The 26,549-nt window shown below is 35.2% G+C and overlaps 1 protein-coding gene and 1 non-coding gene across 11 annotated transcripts in view; both read right to left on the bottom strand.

Annotated features, from left to right (window-relative positions):
• FSD1L (fibronectin type III and SPRY domain containing 1 like) overlaps positions 1-26,549 on the bottom strand; it is an 84,486-nt gene that overhangs the window by 5,503 nt on the left and 52,434 nt on the right. For 6 of the 10 annotated variants that reach the window (XM_032240253.1, XM_032240255.1, XM_032240257.1 and 3 more), the window contains 7 exons: positions 24,696-24,905; positions 21,507-21,605; positions 17,538-17,667; positions 16,850-16,882; positions 10,412-10,512; positions 9,682-9,933; positions 5,484-5,572 (listed from right to left, as the gene is read on the bottom strand). In XM_032240253.1, coding sequence (XP_032096144.1) covers positions 5,484-5,572; positions 9,682-9,933; positions 10,412-10,512; positions 16,850-16,882; positions 17,538-17,667; positions 21,507-21,605; positions 24,696-24,905 — 914 coding nt within the window. The remainder of the gene's footprint in view (positions 1-5,483; positions 5,573-9,681; positions 9,934-10,411; positions 10,513-16,849; positions 16,883-17,537; positions 17,668-21,506; positions 21,606-24,695; positions 24,906-26,549) is intronic. The other 4 variants (XM_032240254.1, XM_032240252.1, XM_032240258.1 and 1 more) reach the window with 3 other exon arrangements.
• LOC116524932 lies at positions 23,085-23,191 on the bottom strand. The gene has a single exon (XR_004257531.1). It is a non-coding gene; the product is annotated as a U6 spliceosomal RNA (small nuclear RNA).

Genomic DNA, 26,549 nt, shown 5'->3' with positions numbered 1-26,549 from the left:
TATGAGCATCCATCATTCTCAAACAGGTAACCATCATATTTGAGCTGAGGGGAAATGGAAAAACTAACTCAGAATTATTTAAGAACCAGAGGCCAGAGGACGTCTTGCTGGTAGCAGAACCAACTGAAGCTGTACCCAAGAGAGGAACTCAGGGCTACAGAAATTGAGAAACTTAATTGGATTAATCTAGGGAAAAGATATTACCTATCATTACTGATGCTAACCTTCACAACCAAGGGAAGCATACAAAGCACCAAGTTACTTCCCAATTATGGTTTTGGTTTTGATAATGAGATATGGCTTGAGACTATCAAAATCTAACACCCTTCTGTTAACAGTAAAATCTACTGTTTTCTTCCCTACCTTGTTAACAACAAGAACTCTTTTATAATTCTTTAAGAGGGACTCCTGACAAAAATGCAAATCACAATATCCAGATGTACTTCCCATGTTCTATTACGCATCAAAAATGTGAATGACTTTGTGGAAGATAAAACTGCGTTGCTTGTGAACAGAGCAGCTATGATTCAATAAAGTGAGAAATAAGATTTGGAACACAGTCAAAACAATTAAAATATGAACATATGGATCACTGACACTACATCAACTACCCTGTATGTAATACTAGCAGACACAAGCTTAAAGCAAGGGAATTGTTTTTTTATTTTTTTTATTTTTATTTATTTATTTTTTGGGGGACGGAGTTTCGCTTGTTACCCAGGCTGGAGTGCAATGGCGCGATCTCGGCTCACCACAACCTCCGCCTCCTGGGTTCAGGCAATTCTCCTGCCTCAGCCTCCTGAGTAGCTGGGATTACAGGCACGCGCCACCATGCCCAGCTACTTTTTTGTATTTTTAGTAGAGATGGCGTTTCACCATGTTGACCAGGATGGTCTCGATCTCTTGACCTCGTGATCCACCCGCCTCGGCCTCCCAAAGTGCTGAGATTACAGGCGTGAGCCACCGCGCCCGGCCGGGAAATGTTTTTTTAAAGTATCCTTACCTTCAATTATATCCTTAAGTGTTCAGTATCTACTAAGTAACTAGATTACTGTACCAAAGAATCTACTGAACTGTGAAATTTGTAACTATATAATCAACACTCTAAATTTTCAAAACTAGCAGGCTCAGTAATGGTAAACTCCCAAAATACAAAAGCAACTTTCTGATTATAAAACTACTATATCATTTTTTGGAAATTATTTAAATGGTTTAGAAAAATATTTACTCAAAATCTAGCATGATCAATGCAAAGGGAAATCAATGGAAGAAAGTCAGTCTTTTCAATAAATGGTGCTGAAACAATTGGACAGACACACAAAAATGAACTTCAAGCCATACCTTATACCTTACACAAAAATTAACTCAAAATAATCACGAACCTAAATGTAAAACCTACAACTGTCAAACTTCAAGAAGAAAACATAAACCCTTTGTGACTCTGAGTTGGGCAAAGTGTTACCCATAAAAGGGAAAAAAAGATTACTAAATTGGACTTCATATTGAAATGAAAAACTTCTTTTTGAAACATTCAGAAAATGAAAATGCAAACCATAAACCAGGAGAAAATATTTGCAAGGCATATATCTGATAAAGGATTCACATCCAAACTGTATAAATAACTCTTAAAAATAGGAAAACAAGGCCAGGTACAGTGCCTCATGCCTGTAATCTGAGTACTTTGCGGTGCCAAGGCTGGCGGATCATTTGAGTCTCGGACTTCGAGACCAGCCTGGGCAACATGGCAAAACTCCAGCTGTACAAAAAAAAAACTTTTAAATAGCAGGTGTAGTCCCAACTATTCAAGAGGCTGAGGTGGGAGGAACACCTGAGCCCAGGCAGTTGTGGCTGCAGTGGGCTATGATCGCACCACTGTACTCTAGCCTGGGTGACAGAGCAAGACTGTCTTAAAAATAAAGTAGAATAAAAAATAAGAAAACAAATAAGTCCGAAAAAGTAAGCAACGAATTTTAACCGCTACTTCAAAGAAATTATATGAATGGCAAATAAGCACATGAAACGTCATTTGTCATTAGGAAAGTACAAATAAAAACACAATGACATACCACTATACACCTATTAAAATGGCTTAACAACAACAAAGAACCTGTTAATACCAAATAATAGCAAGGATATGACCAACTCTCATATCATTGATAGGAAGGCCAAAAATGGTATAGCCACTTTGGAAAACATTTTGGTAGTTCCCTATGACATTAAACGTAGACTTTCGATGTGGTACAGCAACCCTATTACTACTGTTAGGTATTTATCCAAGGGAAAATCCCATATGTAAACGTTTATAGTGATTTTATTCATAACTGCTCCAAACTAGGAAAAACCCAAGTGTCTTTCAACTGAAGAATGAATGAACTGTGTTATATACATATATGAAATACTCAGCAATGAAAAAGAGAATAGTGACACCACAACAAAATGGATGAATTTCGAATGCATTATGCTACAGAATTGAAAGGCTACATACCATAAAATTCTGTTTATATGATGTTCTGGAAAAGGCAAAACTATAGGGCCTATGAACTGGTTACTGATAGCTAGAGCTCGTTGTGTGGAGGGTCCACTATAAAGGAACACAAAGGAATTTTCTAGGGTGATAGAAATGCTCTATCTTCATTATGGTGGTTTTACAACTTTAGGCATTTGCTAAAAAACACAGAATTGCATCATACTATATAATTCAGTAAAACTGACTTAAAATTAATCTTGTACACAAAGCATTTAATGGGCATTAACGTGGTTAATAAAAAAAAAGACTTCAATGAAAGAAAAAAATTTTTAACAAGTTTAAAATAATTTCTTGCAGAATCTTATGACATTTACTAATATAATTAGAGTATTATTTGGAATGAAAAACAAAAACTAAGTATATATACATGAGATAGATTCAAATTAAAAATTAAACCTACTCTTTGTAAAAGCACATCTAAGACTTGGAAAACATTTTTCTGCATTCCACATGGTAAACAATTTGTCCTTGATGGACCAGTTTGGAAAAATATCCAAAAATGCATAATATAGCAGAGGCTTATATAAAGTCAAAAAAAAAAAAAGGAAAAAGAAACAACCCTTCCAATATCTTTGTTTCCATGAGCAATAATTTTAGTCACTAATCACTTACCTTTAATGTAAAAGTAAAAGTAGATGTCCTGGTTATTAGTATTGTTTTAAACTTAAGAGTTTAAGGTATCTAGAATAAATAATTATTATGGATAATGAGATTTTTAAAGCACTGTATTTTAAACCCACTCAAACTCTGAAAACTTCCTCCTTATAGTTGAGAAATTACAATTAGGGATGATGATAGAAGAACATACATGCAAAATATTCTAAGTTTGCATTTAAAATACACCATCTTGGTTTACAGAGGTAGCCTCCAAATTTAAGAAAAGTTCTAGCCAAAGTAACAGAAACTTTAACTGGATCCCAGAACTCCCCACAGGAGCCTAGCCTATGAAGAAATGCAGAGGGCTACCAGTTGGAAAAAAACAGTAACATTTGCTTAAAAAAATAAATTCAAAGTCATGTTTCATTTTGTGCAGAGAAACATGATTTTTTTTTATCAGCCTGAAATTGAGTAGACCTGCAATCACATAGGATGTAATTACTGTGTGGTGTGCATACATATATTCAGCATAGCACACTAAGACAGTCATCTAATATTGTACAAAGATGACAATGCACAATGATCTTGTCAATATGGAATTCCTAGGGAATTCAAGAATGTACCTAGATCCTTACTTCATACCAAACACATCAATTCTACATTGTACTTGCATTGTAAATGCAGTCTATATCTAAATATGCAACATATACCTTTTAGAAGACAAGAATATTTTCATGACTTAGGGAGTGCATACTGATTTCTTTTTTTTTTTTTTTTTTTTTGAGACGGAGGTGCGCTCTTGTTGCCCAGGCTGGAGTGCAATGGCGCGATCTCGGCTCACCGCAACCTCCGCCTCCTGGGTTCAGGCAATTCTCCTGCCTCAGCCTCCCGAGTAGCTGGGATTACAGGCATGCGCCACCATGCCCAGCTTGATTTCTTAAACAATACAAAAGTGCTAGCTGTAAATGAAAAAATTGATAAACTCAACAAAATTAACTTTTGTTTATCAAACAATACCAACAAGAGAAAAGGAAAGCCAGAGTGAAGAAGGTCCTACAAATTAATCCATAATAGGAAGACAACCTAATAGAAATACAAGCAAAAGATCTGAATAGCCAGTTCACAAAAAAATATTCCCAAATAGTCAACAAACATGTAAAAAGGTGCTCAACAGCACTAATACTCAGGGAAATGCAAATTCAAACCACAATGTAATATATTATCCACTAGAAGGACAAAAAAAATTTTTAAAGGTATTACCAAGCGTTGACAAGGATTTGAAGAAACTCAAATTCTCACATACTGCTAGTTGTAAATTAGCATAACCAACCACTTTGGAAAACTGGCAGTACTATTACAGTTGATTACACATGTACCATACGTCTAGCAACCCCAATCACAGGTATATACTCAATGGAAATATACACATACATTTATCAAAAGACATGAACAAAAATATTCACAGCAGTTCTATTTGTATAAACCCACAAATGGAAACCACCCACATATCCAACTAAATTACAATGTATAAATTGTGATACAGTCACAGAACGGGAAACTATACAGCTATAATTCATGAGAATGAATGAACAAAATAACCACATAGAATATGGATAAATCCCACAAACAATGTTGAGTCAGAAAGATACTGTATGATTCTCTTTATATAAAACTAAAAATGAAGTAAAGTAAATTTTTTTTTTTTTTTTTGAGCCAGAGTCTCACTCTGTCACCAGGTTGGAGTGCAATGGCATGATACTTTCAGCTCACTGCAACCTCCACCTCCCAGGTTCAAGCGATTCTCCTGCCTCAGCTTCCTGAGTAGCTGGGATTACAGGCACACACCACCACGCCCAGCTAGTTTTTGTATTTTTAGTAGAGACAGGGTTTTACCATGTTGGCCAGGATGATCTCGATCTCCTGACCTTGTGATCAGCCCACCGTGGCCTCCCAAAGTGCTAGGATTACAGGTATGAGCCACTGCACCCGGCCAAATTTGGGGTATTAAAAGTCAATACAGTCTTAACGCTGGAGAAGGGCCATCAGGGACTGGAAATGGACACTAGAGAGGGCTTCTGAGGTTTCGTAATGTTCTAGGTGCTGGTTACATACTTGAGTGCAATCCTATAAAAACTCATCAAACTACATATTTATGATTTGTGTACTTCATGTATTAACTTCAATAAAATATACCAAAAATATATAAAAATCACAGATTTGGCAGGGGTGAATTGGGGAAAGGGAGAAGAATATGAAGAAAAAATAAAATATTTTCCTCCAAATATACAGTACAGAATATTCTCCTTACAGTCACCAAGCCAAGTAAATTAGGTATATATAAGATATAAAACATACTAACCATGAAACCAGGTAATAGTGGCTGAGTAAATTTTGTCTTAAAGGAATATAGCAACTGTTTCGAGTTTGCATCATAGAATGAAAGTTGACCTAAAAAAGAAAGAAAAAAGCCTAATTTATTAAAGAAAAATTATAACATTTAATTCTAATGTATAATCATGCAAAAAAGTAATAATATATGTTGGCATTAATTTCTGTTATAAACTATGAGAACTGGATTAATTATTCTCACATGAAAATCAGAAGGACACATGCTTAAGTTTTCAAAGCCCAATCCAATTTTCTTTCCCTGGTTTTCAAGACCTCCATAATATCTCTATAATCTGTCACTATTCTACTATTTAACGCAAACTATTTCTTTATCATTATTTAACAATGGCTTCCTAAGTCCAGTATAAACCAAGACCATTTCTTCCTCCTTATTTTTTCTATAACTAGCCTCTCACCCAAATCCTAATTACCAATTAAGGTTTACTCGATTAAACCTTGTCTTCTATCTATCTGAAGCCATACTCATACTCCAGTTTCTGAAATCACAGTATAACTATCATTGCTTCAATTTTGTTAAGTTTTTTTTTTTTTTTTCAATAGAGGCAGGGTATTGCTATTTTGTATAAGCTGGTCTTGAACTCCTGAGCTTAAGCAATCCTCTCTCTACCTCAGACTCCCAAAGTGGTAGGATTACAAGCATGAGCCACCATGCTTGACCTGCTTTGTTAATTTTTAAAATCACCTCACAGTGTATCTTTCAATAGGGTCGTGCCCTAAAAAAAAGCTGTCTGGCCTCTTAAACTGTCAAAACTAATGGCATCCTTACAACTGTTATCACTTCTTAAAACGACCACTCTCTTGGTTTGTATCATAACTCTGGGTGTAACTTCACAACCTCCTCCTTTTCTTCCTATTCTAAATGTAGCTGCTTTGTCCACGCTCTTTTTTCTTTATATAATGCTTCCTTAATAAATCAACTGCCACCAAAAAGGAAGATAAAAGAAACTGGTATGTATGCACAATATTATGTAGGTTGCTTAATATTTTGAGGTAATGTATGTAAAGTACCCAGTATTCTGATCACAAAATTAGTAAATAGCAGAACAGTAATGCTTAAATATATTGTTCTGTATAATCTTCAATAGCAATTCTGTAATATTGTCTCAAATATTTACCATCAGCTCTACTTAACTGCTGAGTTCTAGCACTGAATTTCAAAATGCTTGCTAAACATGCCATATGGTTATCCTGCTGGCATTTCATTTCCCCCCAAAACTCTATGCCTTCTATCCTGTTGACACTGTCATCCTCTTGATCACACTGGCTGGAACCTCATAGTCATTTTCAACTGTCTCTCCTCAGTTGATCCATATTTAGCTATGAAATCCTATGAATTCTACTTCCACACTGTCAAATCCACTCTTAATTCTCCACTGCTCAGATCCTTGTTGCCAGTTACTCAGCAAACACTTATTAAGGGCTTCCTATGTGAAAAGCACTTGCCAGGCAATAAGGACTTAATAGCTAACAAAAGAGACACAGTCCTGCTCTACACCATTTGAAGACTGCTTCCTGAAAAGTCTTATGTTCTCTATGCTTTCAAGTCTCTTCCAGCTTAAACCATGGACTTTAATATTTCTAAAACTAGATTATTTTATGACTATAGTGCTCTAAAACATGCAGAACGACCCCTCCCCAATACTAAGGACCACTCCATTATTTTTCAAGGCTCTCAGAATCTGATCCTATTCCACAATACAACTTCTCCTTGCCATATGTTATGCTCTAGGCTAAAAATTGTATCTCACTACTACCTTTGTGGACTCACAAAGCATGGGAAAAGAAAGAGAAGATAAGCAAATGTTGTCTTGGTAGTTGAAAAAGAAAAAGAAAATGTGTGCTAATAAATTTGCCATTTATCCTGAGGAAAATGATTTATCTGATTCAAAGTAGGTTAAAAAACAACACAGCAAAACTGACATGTCATCACTAAAAAACTACTTTTTCTCCTTTTTTGAGTGAATTAATTGATAGCTCATGGAATTATTTGGGCACAATATTGCTAAAATAACAAAATTTAGTATTATTAGGTTAAGTGTCAACTTGGAGATAAAACATCTAGGGGATTACTTTAGTTCAGTATGATGTCATCTTCAAATTTATTATACATTAGATGACTGTAGAGAACATGCTTATGAAATAACTAATTCAATGGGATTTAAACTTTTCTCAAAATATAAATATCAAGTTAATTTTCAGATGATTTTAACAGGAGGGGAAATGTGGCCAAGTCTATTAAGACAAAACTAAAAAAGGGTAAATGTAATAGCCATCATTTATGTTATACATAATATTGAGTTATTTTTAAAAACTCTAAACTGGCCGAATGTGGTGGCTGACGCCAGTAATCCCAGCACTTTGGGAGGCTGAGGCAGGTGGATCACTTGAGGTCAGAAGTTCAAGACCAACCTGGCCAACACGGTGAAACCCTGTCTCTACTAAAAATACAAAGATTAGCAAGACATGGTGGTGCATGCCTGTAATCCCAGCTACTCAGGAGGCTGAGGCCAGAGAATTGCTTGAACCTAGGAGGTGGAGGTTACAGTAAGCTGAGATTGTGCCACTGCACTCCAGCCTGGGCAACAGAGCAAGACTCCATCTCAAAAACAAAAACCCAAAACTCTAAACTGACTAATAAAAGAAGAAAAAGAATTTAACATAATGCCATGAAAAAAGATCTGGTGGACTAGGGTAGCTAGAAGCTCAATACTGGTCAACAGCGCTAAGTCATATTATTGAAGTAGCACAGCCAAATTACTGCCCTTTGCTGGTTCCACTCTAATAACCAACCTTTAAGAAAAACACTGACATACAAGACAGGCATAGGAGATTGTAAAGACTTGGAAAAATTAAATTTTAACAGGAGCAGCTAATAACAGAGAATATATGGTCTGGAAAAACAAGACAAGAAAAGCAATGTTAGTATACCCGTAGTTTTTAATAAACAAGGATTATCATGCAAATATTAATGAGGAAATATAATTCTGTGTTTATTCAGATAGCAAAATTTAAGAGCAACAGTCTCCGGAGTTACAGGGAGACAAAGTGAGTCAACTTAAGAAAAATATTCTAACCAAGAGCTGTCCAACAATGAAACAGCCTGCTTTCTAAGACAGTAAACTTCACATTAAAAGTTCTTCAAGGGGGGTGGGGAGGGATAACATGCGGAGAAATGCCAGATATAGATGAAAGGGGAAGAGAGGCAGAATGTTAGTAACAACATTCAATTTAATCTAAACTATTATTAAAACCACCTGGTTATGTATGCACCTATGCAACAACCCTGCATGACCTGCACATGTACCCCAGAACCTAAAGTAAAATAAAAAAATTTTTTTAAAAAAGTTATTCAAGCACAGGAGTGCCAACTACCTGCAGAGATAATGTAATAATGATTTTATACTGTGTGTCAGATGGAGTAATTTCTTTTCTTTTCTTTTTTGGATTAGACCACAATGTGTTAATAGTTCTGTAATAAATTCTGATATTGGGGGAAAACTCCTTTGGCCCTTATAAAGATACCACGAGTCATTCTGAAGAATATCTTTAAAGACAGCATCTTGAAAATTAAGAACATTCCATTCATATCAAGTTTGATGGGGTTTGGCACAAAAAAATTTGCTGTATAGCTTATATTTACTAGGATAGTAGAAAATATGGCTCTTATATCTTCTTGAATTTTTAAAAAATTTTCATAGGTACACAGTAGTACATAAAATGTTTTCATATAGGCATGCAATGTGTAATAAACACATCATGTAAAATGGGCTGTTCATCCTGGGTTGGGTAATTTCTAAGATCTACTTCAACTAGAAAATTCTGACTACCACTCTTTAGAGGTAGGTAATAAAACATGGTAAGAAAGGAGTTAAAATGGACAGAAGAAATGTTAGTGCTGAAGACTAAAATTAGCAAAATCTTTCAGATTTAGTATATTATAAATGAGTGCTTTTGTAGGGCTCCAGGCAGACATCACATATACCATTCTAGTCAATTCTAGAACTGAGATTATGATTGTGATCAAAAGTCCACTTGATCAAAATATCCTTACCACAATACAAATGGAAATCCTGTATAAATGATTACCAGTGAAAGGTACTGAAATTCAAGCAACTATGATGAAATAACGTATGAGAAAATAAACTTACCCCCATCAAAATCACAAAATACACCTATTTTTTCAGGAACAGTAACATCCAAAGCTTTGACTTTATTATTATGCTTTGCTGCAAATGTGTTTTGTAGCCAGTTGTTGACATGGATACACCAACTAGTGTTTGTCTTTCCCAACTGGTCAAATTTCCCCAACGTTTTGTATGCTACTCCTACACTGTAGGATTTACAATCCTTCTGGGCCTTGACTTCCCAATAATGTTGTCCACTTTCAATAGCAGTGTCTCCTACAAAAGATCAGAAAGGTAGATTTGACTCTTATCTCTTTGTTATGAGTCACATAGTTTTACCTATCACTCTTCCCAAAAAAAGACACAAAATTTTTATTCAAGTACTTTTTCTCTAAGAATAATCATGTTAACACACAGACACTAAATGCAAAGTGCCTGCTATAATTTTACCTTTATGTTTAGTGCTATTCTTCTGAATATAAAATGCTTCTGAGGTTTTCTTCCTTACTATCTCCCCTCCAGGTTTATGTATATAAAGATGTGGGAACACTATGTAAGCTAAAGTAGAGTTTTAAAAGTATCGAAATTAGTAAGACACTCTGAAAACTCCCCAAAGTAATTAGGCTTCAATTGAGAAAAACTTCTTGCAAAGATTTATTCAATATATAGGCAGTCACTTTGATTGGAAAGTCCACCAGTGTGATTGTGATGCCTTTAATCTGAGATAATAAAGAACAATTATGTTTTATCCTACCCAGCACTGTGTATGATTCTCCAGTAAAACGATCTCTACTGCCTCTTACTGCTGGTGGCCTGGAGCCTACAGATGTTCGTTTTGGGGATGGTGTACCACTTCTAGATAAGCAAGAAGAAAAAAGAAAAACAAATATTTTATATTGTAAATGTTTCATAAACTAAAATTACAATTCATGGAAGAAGCCTCTGAAAAAATTTCTAATTATGCTATAGAAATAACAACATTCAATTTAATCTAAACTATTATTAAAGAGCACTGTCAATTATAAACGCTGAAATGTAAGAAGCTATCAATACAGAGCAGGCTGAAAACACTAATGGCATGCAGACTGAGCAAGGCTTATACAAAGAACACACAGCTGAAATAAGAAACGATGCTAAAATGCGACAAGGCTTACTAAAGGAAACAAAAAGAACTCAAGAAAGATAATGAGTTACAGCTTTCTTTTTTTTGCAATTAAACTTAAAAGCAAAGATAGGTTTCTTCTTATAATCACAACTAAATAACCCTTTTTATAAATAGTGAGTATTTTTGCTCTGAATCTTACCTTCTTAAAAATAGAAATGGTGGCCAAGCATGGTGACTCACACCTGTAATCCCAGCACTTTGGAGGCCAAGGCAAGTGGATCACCTGAGGTCGGAAGTTCAAGACCAGCCTGACCAACATGGAGAAACCCCATCTCTACTAAAAATACAAAATTAGCTGGGCATTGTGGCACATGCCTGTAACCCCAGCTACTCATGTGGCTGAGGCAGGAGAATCACTTGAACCCGGGAAGCAGAGGTTGTGGTGAGCCAAGATTGCACCACTGCACTCTAGCATGGGCAACAAGAGCGGAAACTCCGTCTCAAAAAAAAGAAAGAAAGAAAGAAATGGCAATTGTCCAAATCCATGCACAGGATAATATCAAGTATTATAAAGCATTTCTCCTACTAAAATAGACAAGATCCACCTTGACTTCCTCTTATATCAAATTATATGATATATGGAAAACTTGAGAATATTGGGATCTTTACTATCTTTCAAAAACTCAAAATAGATTAAGTCCCAAAGATGTTTTCAAAATAACATTTTAATTATATTGAATTACTGCATTTAAAAAAAGATTTTTGGGTCAAGATTATCCTAAAGTTATTATTTAGAGAAAATGGGATAACTATATTCTCACCACTAATTAGCAATAAAAGTACTTTTTTCCAACATAGCCCTGGAAATTTTCTTCCTAAGAAAAGATCAATTTAAGGCTGGGCGCGGTGGCTCACGCTTGTAATCCCAGCACTTTGGGAGGCCGAGACGGGTGGATCACAAGGTCAAGAGATCGAGACCATCCTGGTCAACATGGTGAAACCCTGTCTCTACTAAAAATACAAAAATTAGCTGGGCATGGTGGCGCACGCCTGTAGTCCCAGCTACTTGGGAGGCTGAGGCAGGAGAATTGCTTGAACCCAGGAGGCGGAGGTTGCGGTGAGCCGAGATGGAGCCATTGCACTCCAGCCTGGGTAACAAGAGCGAAACTCCGTCTCAAAAAAAAAAAAAGAAAAGATCAATTTAGTAGATTTTAATATAAGCTATCAATACTAGAATAGAAATGCCTGACAAAGGCAAAACAAGAATACAGATAAAATTTAAAGTCATTTCATATGATTCATTTCATAATTCAGTGGCTTCATTCTGCATTATTTAAATGTCTTGCTATCAGCAGATTTATTAGACAATTTCAAAGAATGCAGGACCACTTCAACTGTCTTTTTAGTGAATAATATTAAGTAGCAAAAGTATAGGTCTAGAACTATAACATTCACATGACTTAGTTTATTTCTCCCAAGGGATTTCAAAGGTCCTTTCTGTAAAGGTATTTATTTAAAAAGACACTTAAAAAGTGACTATAGGTTCTATTTGAACAGACAGCATGGACAAAGGTGAATGTGGACAGATTAAAAATTCTGTGAAACTTGTGCTAAGGAAGAAAGTAGTTTCTTGCCATTGGGTAGGGGGACAGCAAAACAGAATGTGAGGGGGGAAAATTCCAGAATAGTTGTTGAAGTCTTCTCCAAAATGAAGGATAGAAACAAAAATTACTAAACATTTATACTCTTTATCCTGAATAACAAAAATATATGTTTTTACTTCTTCAAAGTTTGGAATGACCACGTTTTCTAAGCTGATACTTATACAATACTTGCAAGAGTCATTGGTAAGAAAGTAAAAGTGCAAACATTGTCAACTGATAACTCAGGAAAAAAGAACTACATCATAATTTTCTTTCTGATTCATTTTATACAAGCTGATAGAGAATGTTAAAAGCCTGATTACAAAAGGTCCATGTGTTTTCAAAAGTTTTATCTTAAGCTCAGGAGAAAATATAACATTGTATTTGCCCCAAAGTTTAAAAAAAAATAGTACATTTAGCTCTATATTCATGATCTTGTAGGGGGCAAACAATCTTGAAATCAGCAATTTTTAAACCATTTCCTGAACTCAAGGGAATTTCCTGAACGCAGATGCCACAGAGGTACTATGGGAAGAAGCCAGCTTTAGGGCTTCTTCCTTTTTTTAACCAGCTATACTTTTCTCTTTTTAGGCTGGGCTTCTGGAAATACTAAATTAAAGAAACCACACTTTTTTTTAAAAAAAAAAAAAAAAAAAAGATGTGAAAAACAATATTTTAGATGCAACATTAAAGGAAGACAGGAAAAGAAAGAAGGTAAAAGTAAATTTGTTTCAACATGGTATATAAATTATAACAAAAAAGCTTTTAGGTCTCCAGAACACCTATGTAATAAAAGAACTTCGTGTGATTGAGGTTATTTGAAATGAAAGTACATTCTCCCTTAGAAAAAAAAATGGGTGCAGAGCTCACCAAAGATTACCCAATTCATCAAGTTACCAATTCATAAATTGACTGCATATCAATCTTCCTCCACCCAAGTTATTCAATAGCAAATATTGGTGATTATACAAAAATGAACCCACTTTTAATTAATCAAAAATGTCAGTATTTGTGAAAAATTACTTTTGTAACTAGAGAAGGAAGACGGGATACAATAATCTCAGAACACTAGCTCTTCATTATATCTAACTTGACTTCAAAGCCCAGTGTTTTCTAGTATTGGTAGTATTCTCCTTACTACTAACAGTCATGACTGTGGTTGCTATTCAGCTGAGAAACAGAGCAAAGAAAGTCAACAAGATTTTGTTTTGGGCAACTAGGTATGAATCAAATGAAAGGAGATGAGAGGTTGAAGTAAATGTGTAATCAGGAGTGAGAAGGAATTAAACGAGCCAAATCAGTGGTTTTCCTACATAGATGCACATCAGAACCACTTGGGAAACGTTAAAAAATGCAAATTACCAGGACTTACCATAAACTACTAAATCAGACACTGGAGGGCAGGCTTGAGAAACACATGTCTGTGTTTTTAAAGTAAGAATTTCAAGACTTTGCTGTTCAGCTGGGCTAGGAGCCACTGAGGTAAAACAAAGCAAAACTCTCCTATCAAGGAGCAAGGATTAAAAGGGTGATGAAAAGACAGGTTTTACACAATCTATCATATGGCACCCTTAGTCCTTGTTTGCTATGGCAAGTGAGGAACTTGGCTATGGAGTAGCTGAGGGAAGGGAAATAACTGTTGCTAGGAACCACATCTCATCTCTGCATCCTCAGTACACAGTAGGTGTACAATATCTGACTAGAAGGAGCTCATCTGAGTAAACAGATAGTAAATTTGTGATGTTACCAATTAAGGACCATCTGTATCTTCCTGAGTAAATATGTGATATTGTCAATTAAGGGCCATCTGTAGCTTCCTGAGTCAAAGTGCTAAATTGGAAAAACAAAGACCTTTGGCATTTTGTAACAAATCAATGATTGTCAATTGAAAAGGCACAACAGAATGAGAAATAATCAGGAAACTTTTTCAAAATACACTGATGTTCACCTCCTCAACTGGTGGGTGAGAGGGTCTGCTGAGAGAAAACATGCATTCTGAAAAATATTTCCCAAGTAATTCAGGGCAACAAATAGAAAGTGAACGTCATATAAATAAATAGAAAAATTTCACTTAGCACTGCTTCAAAATGTGTTAAGAGCTATTTTGATAACCAGAAAAATAATTTTTAAAAATTTATAACTTACCAGTAGTAAAGAAATAAAGGGAAGCATGGAGAAAAGAAAAACAGACATAACTATTGACATTGGCAGTTTAATTTCAGAGAAAAGTTAAATAAGGAGAACTCTTCCATTGCTGCATTCCAGACTTCCAATCCTAAGTCACTTTTGCAAGAAACAACTTATAATAAGTTTTACGTCAAGCATGATCTCCTCCCATCACCTCCCTCACCCAGGGCTAAGAACACCCTGGCCATTTAACTACCTGAATTTAAGTAAGGCTCTTTAGCTATCTCTCGTCTGCATTGTTTTACCAGCTTCTCAAATAATCTCTTTGCTATCCGACTCATCTTGTTCATTATTACAAGATAAAGCTAGCTCTGATTCCTCTATTTAAAAATCTTCCCGTACTTCTATACTGCTTACAAATGACTTAGCACGGCATTCTGGTTCTTGATTTAGTCCCAATCTGCCCTTCTAGCCTTTTCACCCCTAGAGAGCACTACACAGCTAACTATACCAGCCAAAATGTTTAAACTCACACCATCTGCTTCAGTGCCTTTCCTCTGGCTGTTCCCCCTTTCACTGCAAGTCTAACCACCACACATTTTTCCACTTGCTCAGGAACTAGCCTAAATATCATTTCTTTAATGAAAGTCTCCCAAATCCTAACAGGCTAAATAACCAGTCTGAGGAGTCCAGCTCCAGGCCCACATTCTATGTGTGATCTTTCAGGCCCAAGCATAGGCAGGTGTTGGTGAGGCAGGGTGGGGGCACAGGGTAGGGTGAGCTGCCCTCCTCACACCAGACTTGGTGCACAGCTAATGCGCTGTAGTTTCTAGAGAGAGTTGCAATTCCACACTTCTCCCCACCACGATCATACGCCACATCTGCATTCCTAGCCAAGGCATCTCTATTCAGAGGTCCCCTTATCAGAGGGAGGCCATAGGCCGAGATGCCTTTCAGGTGCCTCTGTGTAAAACTCCTTTTAGGGCAGAGGCCAGGGGAGGCGTGATGGTCTAAAAACATTCTTCTACACTCTGTTTTAGTATTTTCCTATTTTAGCCCCTCACTCCCCACCTTCTTGGTTCTCAGGTCCATAAACTGGCAGGAGCCTTTTGTTTGGGGCTTGCTGTCATTGAGAAGATCCACTACTTGTTATCTGTGTTGATTTACGTGACCTTCACCCAGGGCCACTCTGTTGGGAAAAACTGAACACTGGGGAAGTGAGTAGCTTTCCTTTGTGGCCTCTTGCGTATACCATCACAGCACATCAATAAGGGCTTGATTATTATTTAGTTAGGCTCACTATCCTACCTGACCACCTCAACACCTGGCAGCTCTAGATGTCTTTCTTCCTCTGAACACCTTTATTCACATTTAGCATTGCACATATATCTACTTTGCATTATTGCTACTTTTACATACATCTCATCTACATAAATTAGGGCAAATTTCTTGAAAGAAGAGACAGTGTTTAATCCCTATAAATCCTGTAACATCCAGCAGATATCCTACGGTGAGCAAATATTTATGGAAAGAATATATAAATGCGTATAACATTCCACAAGTAGCCTATATGTAAAATACTCTTAAAAAGTAGGGAGGAAGAAATGACATAACCTTAAATCATAAATATGCAATCTAAAAATTTCCAAGTGACCAAACAAAATTTCATAGGCTATTAAATCCAGCATTTTCCAATTTATAATACACCATAAAATCACTTTTACCAATAATGGGTAAATCAACTGAAAAGAAGAAGAAGCTAATTTTGAGAAGAGAACACATTCTGGTTTCCAGTAAAGATATGTAGTATCTTCAAAATAAGCACATTATTACTCATGCAAATTGAAACAATTTATCTTTCTGGCACTGTCTTTAGCAATGACCTTTATTTTTTGTTCTTGTTGCTTTTGAAACTGCCTCATCACTATAAAATAGAGAACTATTCAAACCTGTCGTGTGTCAAATAAAAGCAAAGCTACAATGTTAAACTAATGAATATTATTCAGTACAACAAGAAAGATGCCAGGTATGAGTAAAAGCAGAAAAAAATCAGATAAGGGAAATAAATTCGAGAAAGACTTTAAAGCAGAGCTTATTTTGTTACCACATACAATACAATCCAAATAATATGCAGCACACTACAATGTAAATTCAAAACGTAAGCTACCAATACAGTCTACGCAGAGCAGTGTTTTAGCTTATGAACGCTGCCACAATGGCTTCTGCATATTGGTTAAAAGAAAAAATCAAAAGTTGTTTTAAATCAGCCAAGCTAGATTATACTAAGTCCTAGAACTAGACAGACATAGATCATCACCTTGTATGTTTCTTCAGTGAAGTAACATGGACACTGTCAGATAAAAACAGGCAACTGTTAAGAAACTGTTTTATAACTTTAACAGCTTATAACAAAATCAGATTAAAGGCCTGGTGAGGAATTTTCTGGGGTTCATTATCGTAACTCACATGGCATTTATCTTCAATTTGAGCAAAAATTTCTTCTATTAAAAAAGAAAGAGGCTCCCATGCTTTGATTTTATTTAAATAAGTTAGTTATGACAATAACAAAAGGTCCTCGAGCTTGCCTCTTAGGTTCATTGTGTTGCTGATGAGAGGTTAAGACCCTAGGGTTGTACCTGCTAAACGCTGTCATTTAGTGCAAACCAGACCTGCAGGTAAGATAGGTGATCTGTAAGTCTAAAATTCAGGTATTATACCAGAAACTTCTTCTAAAGCAAGTCAAGTTGCTGCACATGTAACTTTAAAAAATTGGAATACTGAAATGAAAATGTATAAGAGGATTAGGAATGAAAATAAAAAAGAGTAATAAAAACGTTAATGTCATTCAACTATTCACAAATAGTATTATATTCTTCACTTTGGTGCTACTAATATACCATAAATCTCATAGGTATATTGACTAAGAATTTCAATGTAAGTTACTGTTACTTAAGAACCAGTATACAAGCATTTGTTCATATGACAGATTTAATGCCCTAGCTTACCTGCCCTTGTTCTCCTTTCCTTTAATTTTACTTTCTTGGCCTTTTCCTCCAGTAGGATCCCACTCTACACAGGTATCTTCAACTTTCAAGTTCAAATGGGATGAAGAGTTATCCAAATTGAAGTTAAGTGCTATTTAAGACAATATTTCAATATATTTTTAAAATATAGCATATCTCCACTTTCTGAAACACCGCTATCATCACAGTATTTTCCAACTCAATTCAATACTGAATACAGAAAATAAAGTTCAAATTCATAATCTTAGCTCTTAAAGTTCTCAACAATTAGGCTATAATTTATAATTCTTATCGGATTTCCCATTATTCTTCTCAATATATCCTATACTCCAACCAAATACAATGTACTTGAATGGCTGCTGGCATTTCTGCTGTTCATTCTACTAAAATCTCAATGAGTACACAGTAACTTCAATTTCCTGTTATTAGGATATCAGTTGACTGTTATAACTAAATAGGAAGGGGAACTGGAAGAATTAAGGAAAAGGATAAAGCTACACAGTGTAAAAAATTATAGAACCTGGCATACACATTTTCTCTGATGTTCTAATATTTAATAATTTCACACCTAAACTCTCAGTTTCAAAGTAAGACAAGCATGGAGAAACTAAGGCCATGACGACTGAACAAGGAAACTGGCCAAGCTGATAGATGATTTACATGGCAAAGAGTACACAGGAAAAAGGGACCACATAAATGAAAACAAACAAAAAAACTCATAAAACAAAACTATGCTTTCCAGATTATTTGATATTTTGAGGAATTATCTATACTTTTCACAAGACTTACTCAGAACTGCTAATTTAGAAAATCAGTGAAACAAGTTATAAGCTTCCCTTTCTGGAAACTGAGGGTAAATCATTAGAATGTATTGATTCATGGCTGATCAATGTACCATTCCTTTTATCTTAAAATATAACTCTCAGAATCTCAATCTTGCAAGGTATCAGCTATTACATAGTTACTAACTAATCTGTATATATATTCTATTTCCCTCCAAAAGTTCAAACTTCTAGTAATTAAGAAATAACAGTATCCCTTTATAAAACTCGATTTCACTTACAGATATTACTTAATTTAGCTAAGGCTTCAGTGTGTCTGTGTACTATGCATCATCAAACAACAAAATAAACATATAGAGAGCCTGTTTACTTAATGAATCAATAATCCTTTTATCCCCTACTGTTCTATAAAGAGCATTTTAATTTCAACTATGCATTGGAGCTATTGTTCATTGTTTTTATTTATGAAACAAGATTCTGAATACAAATCTACTGACCACACAGTTTCCAGTAAATGTCATACAATACAAGGAAGTTCACAGCTTTCAAAATCTGTATCTAAACAGAAATAAACTTACAGAAAAAAGAAATAATGCAGCAATAATGCAGCTTCTTAACAAAAATGAAAATAGAATTCTTTAATAGTCAGGTTACCAGAAGGTTAGGATTAAGTTAACACTTAATTTCCAAGAATGAACTGCCTTAATAAAATTAACATCTATATGTGAGCTATTAGGTAATGAATGGGACAGCACTACATTTTTGAGAAAGAAAGTTGGATTTAACTCTAAGGTGCCATCAATTCTCAACTACTTGCTAAAATCCTAAGGCTGTTTTTTTTTTTTTTTAAAAAAAGAAAGACAGCCTAAGGCTGTCCCCTAATGTTTGCTATGAAGGAGAGAAGGGCCACCTTCTGGTGTCAAAAAAAAAAGAAAGTACCATCCCAAACCACTTAAGACCAGAATTATCAAATGCCGCAGCATCCAAACAAAAAGGCATGGGTTTCAATCCTAAGGAGTGTCATTTTCATATCTCTTTCTCTTTTTGGACATTATCCCTTTATAGGACCTCAGTAGAGTTATAGAGCTCCTCTAAGGCAACACAGGTAACACTCTGTATTAAAAAAAAAAAAATCTAGCCTCAAAAGTGACGTCCTATCTCTTGTATGAGCCCTATAATAAAACTAGATACTGGTTTCCTTATCTTTAAAAGTCTGTGAAAACAAAGCTCCAAATATCAGAGTACAGATATGTTTCTTATGTTTTACTTGTGCCAGTGGCTGCTTTCTTGATAAAATTATATCATAGCTGCTATCAATTAAAGTTGGAGAGTAATTTATGATTTAGTAATATAATATCATTTACCTTCACAAAAAATCAATAATAATATAGCTTAAATATTCTGGTGATAAGAACAGAACTTATATTACTCATTACTTTTGAGAATTTCAATGCCAGAAGAAACAGTGCTACGTATGTTGAAGGGACAGAAATAAACAATGTTCACTATTTTCCATACCAAGAACCTTACGTGGAAGGATATGAAATTTTGGTAGGCTCAACTATTTAGTCTCTACCTTTTTTCCTTTCTTTCTCTAGTTTTTTGTCCATGTACTAATTTCTACTGGTTGACTGAAAAAGGCTGCAACAAGCCAAATTGGTAAACAATTGTTCAGTGTGTCATTTGTAAAAATGTGGATCTTTCTTATGCAGCTCTTTGAGATGGCATTTTACTTGTTACCCATGCTGGAGTGCAATGGCACGATCTGAGCTCATCGGCTCACTGCAACCTCCACCTCCCAGGTTCAAGTGATTCTCCTGCCTAAGCCTCCCGACTAGCTGGGATTACAGCATGCACCACCACACCTGGCTAATTTTTTGTATTTTTAGTAGAGACAGGGTTTATCCATGTTAGTCAGACTGGTCTTGAACTGCCAACCTCAGGTGATCTGCCTGCCCCGGCCTTCTAAAGTGCTGGGATTACAGCGCTCACTGTGCCCCGCTATGACTATATTTTCAAATGGTAAAAACTTCTAAAGAAACCACAGTAACATCTCAGTTTTATAACAAGTAATACAGAGTAATTGCATTTCTTGGCTAAGTTACCTATAGTTCTCAAATAAAAACATTTTCTAATCCAAACAAATTACTTCAAGTTAGATTTTATTTTAGACCTTTGTGATGCTAACATTTTTCTGAGTTTGTCTCATCAATAATTTATAAGCCTCATATTTTGTTTTAGTCTGATGTGATTTTTTTTGTCATCCTCCAAATCCTGTCAAATTTTGACAGGTAAACCTAGTCAAATGCTATATGAACTAGAGGCCTTATGCCCCAAGTGCCTACAAGAATGTGTAGAGTCTGGTTCCGGAATTAAATCCAGTCAATAATCATCTCACAATTGTGAAAGTCTCTAGCATTATGACCTTCAAATTGGTAAACACCTAAAAAATCCTCTGTATTCAAGTCTGCTACTCTAGGGAGTTTTCATTACATCCAAATTGCTTGCAGAGACTAGAAGAACCTAGGTTCCAGGCTCATAGTAAAGGCTGGTACAGAACTCAGAAGTGGATTCTTATTCACACCTATCCAAGTTAGGTCTAGGGATCATGGGAAACTCATTTAACATATTAAAACTTAATTTTTCTCATCTGCAATATGGATATCAATAATATCTAGTACACTGATTTCTCAAGATGATTTTAGTAATCTAATAAAGAACCAAGAGTGCTTTGCAACCATTAACATATATAAATGTTAATTACTACAATAAGATTCAGGAAAACAGAAAGGACCTGAACTAAACCAAACAGATACTTCCCCTATATTGATTCATAATCCATTCTATGAGAAAACTCTAAGCAAATCTCGGTGACACTTACCTGTTAGTAACAAGATTGAAATTTATAAATTAATCATCCACCAGAGAATACAATACCATCATCTGAGTCTATTTTATCTGCATGAACATAATCACATAGGAAAACCCAATTAAAACCTCTAATGCAGTTCTATTTTCCCTTTCTTAAAATCCTTACTGTTGAGAAAGCTTTGCTAGGGGAAGTGGAGAAGGAACTCAACATCACATGAAGTGCTTCCTGTTACAAAGTTATGAATAACTTCAGATGTTAAGCTTTGTTTTATGATGTTTAAATAGCTCCTGATCTTACCTTTGGTCTCTAGAGTCACTGGATCAGAATACTCTCCAGCCACAGCCTTGTTACAAGCTCGCACTCTGAAATTCATATACTTTGAATCAAATTTTAAGCCTGAAAAAATGAGAACATGATTTTCAAACATGAAAAGTAAAGAACTCTATTCCCAAAAGCATGAGTATGAGACTTTAAACATTAAGTACTGTGTCTCTGTATTCAGGAAGGGTATGAATTTATGTTGAAAGAGTGATATGCTTAAAATAAGAGGAATCATGATTTAATTATTATTTTCTTCAAAAGAAATAGTTTATCAACTTTTATTTTTATTTTAAATATATATATATTTTATTGCACCTTAGGTTCTGGGGTACATGTGAAGAATATGCAGGAATGTTGTATAGGTACATACATGGCAATGTGGTTTACTGCTTCATCCGCATCACCTATATCTGGCATTTCTCCCCATGTTATCCCTCCCCAACTTCCTACCCCTTGCTGTCCCTCCCCTAGTCCCCCACAACAGACCCCAGTGTGTGATGCTCCCCTCCCTGAGTCCATGTGTTCTCATTGTTCAACACCCGACTATGAGTGAGAAATGTGGTGTTTGATTTTCTGTTCTTGTGTCAGTTTGCCGAGAATGATGGTTTCCAGGTTCGTCCATGTCCCTAAAAAGGACAGGAACTCATTGTTTTTTATGGCTACATAGTATTCCATGGTGCGTATGTGCCACATTTTCCCTGTCCAGTCTATCATCGATGAGCATTTGGGTTGGTTCCAGGTCTTTGCTATTGTAAACACTGCCATGATGAACATTCATGTGCATGCATCTTTATAATAGAACGATTTATAATCCTTTGGATATATACCAAGTAATGGGATTGCTGGGTCAAATAGAATTTCTATTTCTAGGTCCTTGAGGAATCGCCACACTGTCTTCCACAATGGTTGAACTAATTTACACCCCCACCAACAGTGTAAAAGTGTTCCTATTTCTTCACATCCTCTCCAGCATCTGTTGTCTCCAGATTTTATAACGATCGCCATTCTAACTGGTGTGAGATGGTATCTCAATGTGGTTTTGATTTGCATTTCTCTAATGACCAGTGATGATGAGCATTTTTTCATATGTTTGTTGGCCTCGTATATATCTTCTTTTGAAAAGTGTCTGTTCATATCCTTTGCCCACTTTTGAATGGGTTTGTTTGTTTTTTTTCTTGTAAATCTGTTTTAGTTCTTTGTAGATTCTGGATATTAGCCCTTTGTCAGATGGGTAGATTGCAAAAATTTTTTCCCATTCTGTTGGTTGCCGGTTCACTCTAATGATTGTTTCTTTTGCTGTGCAGAAGCTCTGGAATTTAATTAGATCCCATTTGTTTATTTTGGCTTTTGTTGCCAATGCTTTTGGTGTTTTAGTTATGAAGTCCTTGCCTATGCCTATGTCCTCAATGGTATTGCCTAGGTTTTCTTCTAGGGTTTTTACGGTGTTAGGTCTTATGTTTAAATCTTTAATCCATCTGGAGTTAATTTAAGTGTAAGGTGTCAGGAGGGGGTCCAGTTTCTGCTTTCTGCACGTGGCTAGCCAGTTTTCCCAAAAAAAATATGGAACGCTTCATGAATTTGCGTGTCATCCTTGCACAGGGGCCATGCTAATCTTCTCTGTCTCGTTCCAATTTTAGTATATGTGCTGCCAAAGGGAGCATCAACTTTTATTTTAACCAAGTGATTTAAAAGTAACCTTTCAAGCCTCATTAAAAGTAGTATTTCACTGAAAGAGAGATGGTACAATTTACAATAACAAATTCAATTTAAAGTGGACACCCTAATATTTATATTCATGAAACATTGTTTTTTTATGTGAAAATAAATTTAAAGAGGAAGTAAAGCAGAGATTAATAATAAGCATTTTGAAGTTACGTCTAGATTAAAATCTCAGTTTAGAAATTACTAGCTATGCGACCTTCAACAACTTGACTGAGCCTCAGTTTTCTAGCTGTAGAACAAAAATGATAAAACCAACTTCATGATTGTTGTAAAAATAAATGAGATTAGGCTGATTAAATGAGATGTACTATATGTAATACACTTGAGCCCATCTCCTGACAAATGGTAACTGCTCAATGATGGTGCTCCTAATATCACTGCTCAGGCATAAAAAACATTGAATAACTCAGGCAATATTTAGCCATTTCAAATATAAAAGTCCACTATAGGCTGGGCGCGGTGGCTCACGCCTGTAATCCTAGCACTTCGGAAGGCCGAGGAGGGCAGATCACGAGGCCAAGAGATCGAGACCATCCTGGCCAACAAGGTGAAACCCCGTCTCTACTAAAAATACAAAAATTAGCCGGCTGTGGTAGTACGTGCCTTTGGTCCCAGCTACTCAAAAGGCTAAGGCGGAAAAATCGCTTGAACCCAGGAGGCGGAGGTTGCAGCGAGCCAAGACTGCACCACTGCACTCCAGCCTGGCGACAGAATAAGACTCTGTCTCAAAAAAAAAAAAAAATCCACAATATATTGAGACAGCCTCTTTCAAAAAGCCAACACGAATTTCTAATATTATACCAAGTCACAGATCTTTATTAATATGAAGGTAATCTTAAAACAGTAAAAGCAACAGTATTTATGTTATTACTGAAATGGGTACCGAAAACATCAAAAAAATAAATAAATAAATAAATAAATAGCTTTTTAAGAGTCAGAAAACCAAGGTAAAAATTAAATGTTATTCTGAAATACTGTTTTCAGAATATCCCTTCATACTTGTTTTACATATATTCTGTTATACTATGTTACAAATGTCCAAAAGTAACAAAAACAAAGGTTTCCAGCCTGGGTAACATGGTGAAACCCTGTCTCTACCAAAAAATACAAAAACTAGCTAGGCATGGTGGCCCACGCCTGTAGTCCCAGCTTCTCAGGAGGCTGAGGTGGGAAAATCTTTTGAACCCAGGAGGTGAGGTTGCAGTGAGCCAAGATCCCACCACTGCACTCCAGCCTGGGTGATAACAGAGCAAGACCCTATCTCAAAAAAAAAAAAAAAGGTTTCTTTGATGTTTCAACAGAAAATCATTTCCATAATAAATATATAAAAACCCAGTATGGCTAAAGAAACTTTAAAACTTTATCCTTTAAAGTAACTCAAAATATTTTTCAGAACTACATTTATCTTCTGAGCATAAGATTCCTGAAATGCAATCACGTTACCTGATAGTGTATACTCAGTACCCTTAATATTATCAATTATCTCCCAGCATCGCTCATCCTTTACACGTGGAAGTCCATCAAAATTAGTCTTCCTATGTTCCAGTATAAAATGGTCAATCTTATTATCTTCTTCTGGCATTCTCCAAGCTACTGTTACAGAGTTATCTGCCACCAAACACTCTACAGGATCTATCTCTGGAGCTTTGGGGACTGCAAAGAAGAAAAAAGGGACTCATTCATTCCTCATTTATTACAGCACTAATCAAATATTTGTATCATTCAAATTGCTTTTTCATACTGCTTTTAAACTGTTCAAAAGTAGATCGGATTAAGCAAAAGGATATCCTATAAATGTAAAATAACTATTTTCAAAGTACATGCTAAGGATAAAGAATCAAGAATGACTTGATACTTCTGAACATATTATACTTTTAATATATTTCAAATAGCTGTGAATATAAATTATATCAACATTAACAAACAGAATAAATTGCTTTGAATATAATGATGAAAATAATTCAAGAGTATATTTTCACTCTTGAATGTATTTTTAAAATCTCATTTACCTAAGAATTGTAATTTCTCAGGACTAAACAAAAATTAATTCCCCAACCCTGCAAAATACTTAAGGATTTTTTAATGTTTCTCCCAAGATTCTACATTTCATTAAAATAAACTAAAGTAAATAAGCCACATTTAACATGTATGAACATTAATTTCTTTTCCATGAAAGACATATTTCATAGCTTTTTAACATTAACACATGTTCCATTGGCATAACAACTATAGAACATGATCCTCCAACTATAGAACATGATACAGACTTGTCTGAACTGTGTAAAACTATGCAGTCCAGCAGGTATCAGATTTAAACATTTTATTACTAAAAATAAAATTCAAAAGGTTTATTCCTGTTATGTGAGGCTAAACATTTGAAATCAATTAATGTATTCTATCACATTAACTGCAGAAAAATTACACAATCATATCAATAAAGAAAGAAAAATACCAATTATAAAGGAAAAAATAAAACTATTTGTGGATGACATGACTGTCTATGTAGAATATCCAATGAATAAAATTCCTGGGACTAACAAGTGATCATAGAAGGGTTGCAGGATACAAGGGATGAATAGTTGGAACAGAAGGGAATTTCAAGGCAGTGAAACTATTCCATATGGTAATATAATGGTAGACATAAGACATTATACATTTATCAGAACCCACAGAACTGCTTAACACAAAGAATAAATGCCAATATAAAATATAAACTTTAATAATGTATCACTGCTGATCAATTATATCAAATATACCACATTAATGCAGAATAGCAATAACAGGGGAAATTGCATATGGGGGAGGTAGTAGGTTTATGCTAACTTTCTGTACTATCATGCTGAATTCTCCACAAATATAACCCTGTTCTAAAAAACAAAGTAAAGTTGGCCTTCCGTATCCACAGATTCAATCAACCTTGGATCAAAAGATATTCAAATAAGGTAAAAATAACAATACAACAATAAAAAAATTAAAACTACAGTGTAACAACTATTGACACAGTGGTTACATAGTATTAGGTATTATAAGTAATCTAGTGATTCCTTAAAGTATTTAGGAGGATGTGTATAGGTTATATGCAAATAACCATTTTTTACAAGGGACTGGAGCATCTGTGGATTTTGGTAATTCAACAAAGGTGACAGAACCAATTCCGCACAAATACTGAGGGATGACTCTTGCTAAGTTTTTTTTAAAACCACAACAATAACAAAAGAATTACATATAAAAGTTAAGATGCAAAGCAATATGAGACCTAACAAATAATAACCTCAGTAAAATAACACCAAGATGAAA

The sequence above is a fragment of the Sapajus apella genome, unplaced genomic scaffold, assembly GCF_009761245.1.
Source record: "Sapajus apella isolate SASKATOON/1434 unplaced genomic scaffold, GSC_monkey_1.0 scaffold46, whole genome shotgun sequence".
Taxonomy (NCBI): Eukaryota; Metazoa; Chordata; class Mammalia; order Primates; family Cebidae; genus Sapajus; species Sapajus apella.
The sequence above is the reverse complement of the archived record's forward strand: the minus strand, read 5'-3'. Positions and strand labels throughout refer to the sequence as shown.